General features: G+C 58.9%; 1 protein-coding gene across 7 annotated transcripts; it reads left to right on the top strand.

Annotated features, from left to right (window-relative positions):
• Positions 1 to 50: 50 nt before the first annotated feature.
• Positions 51 to 7,451, top strand: WDR13 (WD repeat domain 13). Of its 7 annotated transcripts, none has more exons than XM_031033610.2 (10): positions 51 to 190; positions 998 to 1,077; positions 1,765 to 2,005; positions 2,693 to 2,802; positions 2,916 to 3,046; positions 3,596 to 3,903; positions 4,709 to 4,889; positions 4,993 to 5,134; positions 6,697 to 6,815; positions 7,187 to 7,451. In XM_031033610.2, the coding sequence occupies exons 1-10, from the start codon at positions 188 to 190 to the stop codon at positions 7,369 to 7,371; spliced, it is 1,500 nt and encodes a 499-aa protein (XP_030889470.1). In that variant the 5' UTR covers positions 51 to 187; the 3' UTR covers positions 7,372 to 7,451. The 7 variants fall into 7 exon arrangements, with proteins under 7 accessions (XP_030889470.1, XP_081665055.1, XP_030889471.1 ...); XM_081808929.1 differs by having other exon boundaries at positions 53 to 190; positions 1,395 to 2,005; XM_031033611.2 differs by lacking the exon at positions 51 to 190 and adding an exon at positions 476 to 655.
• Positions 7,452 to 7,652: the final 201 nt, after the last annotated feature.

Genomic DNA, 7,652 nt, shown 5'->3' with positions numbered 1-7,652 from the left:
TTATTTATTTGACAGAGACACAGCGAGAGAGGGAACACAAGCAGGGGGAGCAGGAGAGGGAGAAACAGGCTTCCCGCCGAGCAGGGAGCCCGATGCGGGGCTCGACCCCAGAACCCTGGGATCACGACCTGAGCCGAAGGCAGACGCCTAACGACTGAGCCACCAAGGCGCCCCGTGATTATTTTTGATGGTATGGCAAGTGATCAGCAGTGATGATGGGAGCCCCTCCTATGCTTCAAATCTTGCTTGGCCGAGATTGTGCTCCTAAGAATCAGTTTATTCCACGGTTTCAAAAGAAAGTCGTATTTCTAATTTTTAGTGAGTGATTCGCATACTCGCCCCTGTCTCTCTGGCCCTTGGATATTATTCTTGTGTATACAAAAAATGCCATTAGGGACTGGGGGTGGGTAGAACTTAAGGGGTGGAGCCTCCATCCTGTGCCGGAAGCGCGCTTGTCCCATAGCGCGCTTGCGTGGTTCTCCCACGCCCTGGGAAGGATTCCTATCCATTCGCTCTGTGCTTGGCAGCTCTTCCTGGCAGCAGGCGGCCATCTTGCCTGGAGCCTGAAAGAGGGAGCAGAGAGACAGAAGGAAAGGGCGACACTGGTCTCAGGGCCGCCCCGGGGCCTCAAGAGCCGGAGGCAGCCCCGGAGGTGGTCTCTGAATCCGGGTCCTGCTCTTGAACCCGAGAAGGGAAGGCGGAGGGCGGGGGGAACAAGATGGATGGGGAATGCCCAGAAGGATTGCTAGACGGGAGGAGGGGCGTCGCTATGGTGACCGGGGAGGGGCGGGATCAGATCTGAATCGCTGTTGTGAGTCTTCCGGGAACTGCCCGGGAAGGGCAGGGCTGGGGTGATGACCATGCTAGCTGCCGGGTGGTATTTCGCGACGTCCCGGCGTCGAGGGACTCGGTGTCTACGGCAACGATCGCCTGGCGGAAGGGGAGGAATTAAATCCCTTCACTTGAAACGCTGACATTCCAGGCCCTTGTCCTGCAGGCTCCCGCGGGGGGACACGCCAGAAGAGGAGGCCGGGGAATGGCAGCGGTGTGGCAGCAGGTCTTAGCAGTAGACGCGAGGTGAGGCGTGGGGTCGAAGCCCATGGGAGCGGAAGTTACTGTGGTGCATGCGCAATGGAGATAAGTGAGGCTGGGCGGAGAACTTGACTTATGCGGCTGCGTGGGGGCATGCTGGAGGTGAGCATGCGCAGTAGCAGGGTGTGGGGGGCTTGCCGGCATAGACGGGCTGGCAAGAGGGTCGTAAAGAGCATGCTGGGAAAATGCGGTCAGATCTGGGCATGCGCAAAGAGGCTGTGCTGTCAGAGCCTTTGGGAGGGGGTGATGGAGCTCAGGCTGGTGACATCCTATTCCCCACCATTGCCCCCCCCCCTCCGCAGACTTCTCTTACCATCATCACTTCCCCAATCTGACCCCATCACCATCCCATACTGACTTCCATCATTGCCCCACACTGCCCTTCATCACCATGTTACCCTGAGCCCTACTGTTGTCTACACTGACACCTCATACCAACTCCAGCAAAGCTGCAGACGGCCTCCATTGTCCCCACAGTGACCTCATCGCCATGCCCTTTATTACTGTAGACTCACCCTCATCACAGCACCAGAGGGAGCCCGATCACCACTGCTGATCACTTGCCATCCTGACCCCTCACTGCCACACACCTCACTCTCTTTCACCATCCCCTGAGCTGATTGATTCCCTCTATCCTGTGCCTGCTGCCCACCCTGCCTCCCGCCATCATAGGTACAACGCGTACCGCACACCAACGTTTCCACAGTTTCGGACACAGTACATTCGACGGCGCAGCCAGCTGCTGCGGGAGAATGCCAAGGCTGGGCACCCCCCAGCACTGCGTCGGCAGTACCTGAGGCTGCGTGGGCAGCTGCTGGGCCAGCGTTACGGGCCCCTCTCCGAGCCAGGCAGTGCCCGTGCCTATAGCAACAGCATCGTTCGCAGCAGCCGAACTACCCTAGACCGCATGGAGGTGAGCTCCTCCCCACACTGCCTACCATGCACGCCACCTGCCTCCATATACATTCACTCAGCAGACTTGTCGAGCACCTCTATGTGCAAGGCACCGTGCCAGGCTCTTAGGATAAGCAGAGGGCAAAAAGAGATTATATATGATAGGTCAATAAATGGACAACAGACAAGATGAACAGGTTGATAAATAGGCAATAAACAAGATAAACAGGTCAATAGACATGTGAAACCAGATAAATAAATTAGTAATTAACACGGCTTATAGTGAGGAGTGCTAAGATGGAAAAGTAAAGCAGACTTGGGATAAAATGAGACTCATGTGGGGGACAGAGGGAAGCTATGTCTGATGGGGATGATCAGGAAAGGCCTCTCCGAGGAGGTGACAGTTGAGCTGAGACTGCAATGAAGCAAGAGACGGTGCTGAGTGGTTTTCAGGGGGAAAGTATCCATTCCTTCTCCACAGAACATTTATTGATTATTGGCCGACTGAGAGAGCATGAGAGGGGGGAGGGTCAGAGGGAGAAGCAGACCCCCTGCTGAGCAGGGAGCCCGATGTGGGACCCGATCCCGGGACCCCAGGATCATGACCTGAGCCAAAGGCAGTCGCCCAACCAACTGAGCCGCCCAGGCGCCCCTGGTTCTGGAGGACTGTTTTCAAGATGTGCCCACCCTGACCCTCTGTTTGCAGGACTTTGAGGACGATCCTCGGGCCCTGGGGGCCCGTGGGCACCGCCGTTCCGTCAGCCGAGGCTCCTACCAGCTACAGGCACAGATGAACCGTGCTGTCTATGAGGACAGGTACGCACAGGGGTGGCTGTGAGCCGGGGGCTTGTAAGGGGGAGAGGGGCCGTGGGGCCTGAATGCTAGCACCTACCTCACGTTACCTGCCCCCCACTCCTGTTGGGGCCCAGGCCCCCTGGCAGTGTGGTGCCCACATCAGCGGCAGAAGCAAGTAGAGCCATGGCCGGGGATACTTCACTGAGTGAGAACTACGCCTTTGCGGGCATGTACCATGTTTTCGACCAGCACGTGGATGAGGCAGGTAAGCCAGCAGGTCAGCGGGTTCCCTCACCACTCATTTGCCTGAACTGTGACAACTACTCAGCGCGTTCTTTCCTGGAACCCAGAGTCTCTGGCCCACCTCCGAAGGAGGAATTGCCATCCCTAAACCTTTCCCCAAGCCCACAAGCCCTCAGCAAAGTAAAGCGGTCTGCAAGATCTCAAGTACTTGGGCTATCGTAAAAGGGCTCGGCAGCTCAAAAGAGGGCTTGGCAGGAGGCTTCTGGGGTCGTGAGTTGCTTGGAAGGGTTCAGAGCCTTCGCTACAGAGAACTCCCCTTGCAGCGGGCAGCGCAGGTTTTGCAGACCGCCAAGACTTTGGTAATCGTAAAGCGCTGGCTACAATTTAGGGAGCTTTGGGCAGAGGGCCTTCTCGGGTTCCCACTCCCGTTCTCAGCCAGGAAAGCCCTTGACGCAGGCCCCTGTGCTTGGCGCAGTGGGTCCCAGCCCCCAGCCCCCACAGCAGAGCCTTTTATAAATGAAAGCGCCCGGTGAGCATGCCGAGTCGCACCAACGGCTTCTTGGCATTGCAGTCCCAAGGGTGCGCTTCGCCAACGACGACCGGCACCGCCTGGCGTGCTGCTCTCTCGACGGCAGCATCTCCCTCTGCCAGCTGGTGCCCGCCCCGCCCACGGTGCTCCGCGTGCTGCGGGGCCACACCCGCGGCGTCTCCGACTTCGCCTGGTCCCTCTCCAACGACATCCTCGTGTCCACCTCGCTCGATGCTACCATGCGCATCTGGGCCTCTGAGGACGGCCGCTGCATCCGGGAGATTCCTGACCCCGATGGCGCCGAACTGCTCTGCTGCACCTTCCAGCCGGTCAACAACAACCTGACTGTGGTCAGGCTCCGGGGTGCCCGCTCGCCGAGGGCGGGGTGCCGGGCCAGGAGAGCTGTCCCAGGGAGTCAGTGTGGGGGTGGGGTGGGGGAGGGGGTCCCCTCTAGTCCCTCACCATGGTCCTCCTGTGGTTAGACTCAGAGGGAAACGGGTCAGAACAGGGATGCCGTGCTTGGTGGGGTGGGAGGGGGGGGCTTGCTGTGATAGACTCCAGGGGGGGACTGGTCAGGAGGCAGAGTCCAGGCTCTGGTACCCCTTGGGTCCCATCAACAGCAGTGCTGCCGTCTTCCAACCCCGGGGCTGCTGGTCGGTGGGCAGGGTGACTTGGAAGGCTTGGCTCATCCCAGTGGCACAGCCCCACTGTGGTCCGGCCCCAGGATGGAGAGTCGGAGGGCGGGGGAAAGAAGTGAAAATCTGGCCTGGCCCTGAGCGGCAGAGAGGGGACTGGCTGAGTGAGCCTGTGCTCTGGGATCCCTCCTGCTGCAGCACCGGCCCCAGTATGGTCAAGTGTCCGGCAGGGACCAGGCGGGAAGCAGACCAGCTGTCATCACCAGCCTAGGATGGCCCTGTGGTTTGCCTGTCACGGGGGGTGCTGGCCGTCCTGGTTAGATGGCAAGAGGGGCTGGCTCTAAAGGATCACAGGCCTCGGTCACCTCCCAGTCTACCCGCCACAGCCACCCCCCCCCCCCACACCGGGGTTAGACTCCAGTAGGAGCCCGCCAGTTCCATTGACAGCAGCTCCATTATGGTCAGACCCAAGGAGGGACTGGCTGAGAGCAGGATGATGGTGTGCCGGTCTCACCCACAGGTGGGGAATGCCAAGCACAACGTGCACGTCATGAACATCTCCACGGGCAAGAAAGTGAAGGGTGGCTCCAGCAAGCTGACAGGCCGGGTCCTTGCTCTGTCCTTCGATGCCCCTGGCCGGCTGCTCTGGGCAGGAGATGACCGTGGCAGTATTTTCTCTTTCCTCTTCGACATGGCCACAGGTAGGCAGGCTCCAGGCCTGCATCTGGGTATTGGCGCTGCCACCGTCCCAGCGCACAGCCCCCCCTCCCCCTTATTTTGCCTCCTCTCCCCCCGTCGCTCCAGGGAAACTGACCAAAGCCAAGCGTCTGGTGGTGCATGAGGGGAGCCCTGTGACCAGCATCTCCGCCCGCTCCTGGGTCAGCCGCGAGGCCCGGGACCCCTCGCTGCTCATCAATGCTTGCCTCAACAAGCTGCTACTCTACAGGTAGGTCTTCCCTGCCCGGGCCGCCTCCATCAGACTGCGGTGGCAGCCCTGGCTCCTCGTCAGAGGAGAACCTGTAGGGCCTCAGGGCCGGTCTCCTCCATCAGGTTAATTTGAGTGAGCAGGAGAGTCGGGTCTCCGTATGATAGTGCCGGGTATGAGTGGGAGGGGTGGTGGCAGGAGTAGCTGATGCTTACATAAAAAGGGCTGCTGCCAGGCCCCATGGAAACACCTCATACGGAGCACTCCACTTAATCCTCTGAACAGCACTGTGAGGAGGGGCTGTGATCGTGCCCATTCTACAGATGAGCAACCTGAGGCATGACATAGACTAGGGCCCTCTTGGAGCAGTGGTCCTTCCTTCCTGCCTGCCTTCCTTTCTTCCTTCCTTCCATCTATCCTTCATTCTTTTTTTTTTTTTTTTCTTTTTTGGTGTTTTTAAGCGGAGGAATTTACTGTCCCCACTCACCTATGACACGTTACCCAAATGCAGTTCTCAGTCTGGGCTGCATGCTGGAATGACCTGAAGGGTTTCACAATGATTTCAGAAGCCCTGCGACAGGCCTGGGCACCTTGGTATATTGAAAAGTTCCCCAAGCGGGGCGCCTGGGTGGCTCAGTCGTTAAGCGTCTGCCTTCGGCTCAGGTCATGGTCCCAGGGTCATGGGATCGAGCCCCGCATCGGGCTCCCTGCTCAGCGGGAAGCCTGCTTCTCCCTCTCCCACTCCCCCTGCTTGTGTTCCCTCTCTCGCTGTGTCTCTCTCTGTCAAATAAATAAATAAAATCTTTAAAAAAAAGAAAAGTTCCCCAAGCGACGTCCAGCCAGGCCTGAAAACCACCGCCCGACAGGATGCTTTCTATTCTACTATTTTGTTTTTCTACTCTTTAAAAAAAAAAGTCACACACGCACATAAGACGTATGTGTAATTCTTAATTTAGGCATACTCCCAAATGTGGGGCTATCTCCTCCCCAATCCTCTCCCTTCTTTCCTCCTCCTTCCTGCCACCTCAGCCAGCAACTCTGTATGTTCCTTCCTACATTTTGTTCTCTCCCCTGTAACCCGAGGCGTGCGCACCCACCCCCACATTTCGGAGGGAGGGTCATTGTCTCACGGAAGCGGGCTCCTTCTCCATCCTTTCCCACGTCTCGCTTTCCTCACCAGACGGCGCCTGTTGAACTGCTCCCACATCCCCTGCAGTGCTGTTGGCTCAGTCGTTCTTTTGAATGGCTCGTCATTTTCCGCATTGCAGGCACGTCCAGTTTGGTCGGCCTTTCCCCTCCTTGTGCCCGTCTTACCACCAAGATCTCTTAGAGACCCCTAGAAAGAGAAACTAGTGAGTCACACTGCAGAGGCTCCCCATTTCCATCAACAGGTAGCTTCCAAACTGTCATGAACGCACGTACCAGCCCGTGCTTGTTAGGTATGTGCAGTCGTCTCAGAACCAGACTTTGTGAACCTTGAAAAGAACTCGGGCGCCGGGGTGGGGACACAGACTGGCCCGCCCCCCGTTCGTTGCCGTCTGGAGCTGAGGCGACACCCCGACCCGCTCTCATCCTTCCCTCAGGGTGGTGGACAACGAGGGGACGCTGCAGCTGAAGAGAAGCTTCCCCATTGAGCAGAGCTCACACCCCGTGCGCAGCATCTTCTGCCCCCTCATGTCCTTCCGCCAGGGGGCCTGTGTGGGTGAGTCCCGCAGAGTCGGGGAGGGGGGGTTCTGGGTGGCTTGGGGCGGGGCAGGGAGCGGGGCTGGTGCTGATCTGGCTCGGACAGCGCAGCCCCCTGGTGCCCAGACTTCATGGGCCTCGAGAACTCTCACACCCCAATAGCCTCCCACTTTGAACAAAGACCCCCAAGAGTCCAGAAACCTCCCAACGTGAGACACAGCCTCCCCACCCCCCAAACAGCTCAGAGACCTCACACTCTGGACGCGGGACTAAAACAGCTAGGTGACCCAGGTCCAGGGACCGTCCCTCCCAGACCTCCCCACACCCAGGGCCCCCCTGCCGCGTCCGGCAACACCTTCCGACGCCTCTCTGTCTCTCTCCCCCACGCAGTGACCGGCAGCGAGGACATGTGCGTGCACTTCTTCGATGTGGAGCGGGCAGCCAAGGCCGCTGTCAACAAGCTGCAGGGCCACAGCGCCCCTGTGCTGGACGTCAGCTTCAACTGCGACGAGAGCCTGCTGGCTTCCAGCGACGCCAGTGGCATGGTCATCGTCTGGAGGCGGGAGCAGAAGTAGGTCCTGCCGTGTCCGCCTTCCCTCCCGCCTCCCGCTCCAGCCTTGTATTTGTAAATAAAGTTCCAGTGGTTGTGCCTGTGGCTGGCTCCCAGGTCTCCTGGGGGTGGGCTCAGGGAGGGGCGGCTCTAGCCCCCGAGTTGGACCGGGGTTCACTTCCGCATTTGTGCATTCCGGCATCGATTTCTTTACTTAGCAACCGGTCATTGAATGCCTCCCGCGTCACGGGCCCCCCTGTAAGTGTTTGGCTCAGTCATGCATCGGACAGACATTATTGAGCACCC

The sequence above is a fragment of the Leptonychotes weddellii genome, chromosome X (genome assembly GCF_054177405.1).
Source record: "Leptonychotes weddellii isolate Sample4059 chromosome X, ASM5417740v2, whole genome shotgun sequence".
In the NCBI taxonomy this organism is placed as follows: Eukaryota; Metazoa; Chordata; class Mammalia; order Carnivora; family Phocidae; genus Leptonychotes; species Leptonychotes weddellii.
This window is presented reverse-complemented; position numbering and strand designations above follow the sequence as displayed.

Coding starts and splice junctions, on each gene's coding strand:
- WDR13 (XM_031033610.2), top strand. Junction 2,803..2,915: donor CGTGCTGTCTATGAGGACAG/GTACGCACAGGG, acceptor GTTGGGGCCCAG/GCCCCCTGGCAGTGTGGTGC. Junction 3,904..4,708: donor TCAACAACAACCTGACTGTG/GTCAGGCTCCGG, acceptor TCTCACCCACAG/GTGGGGAATGCCAAGCACAA.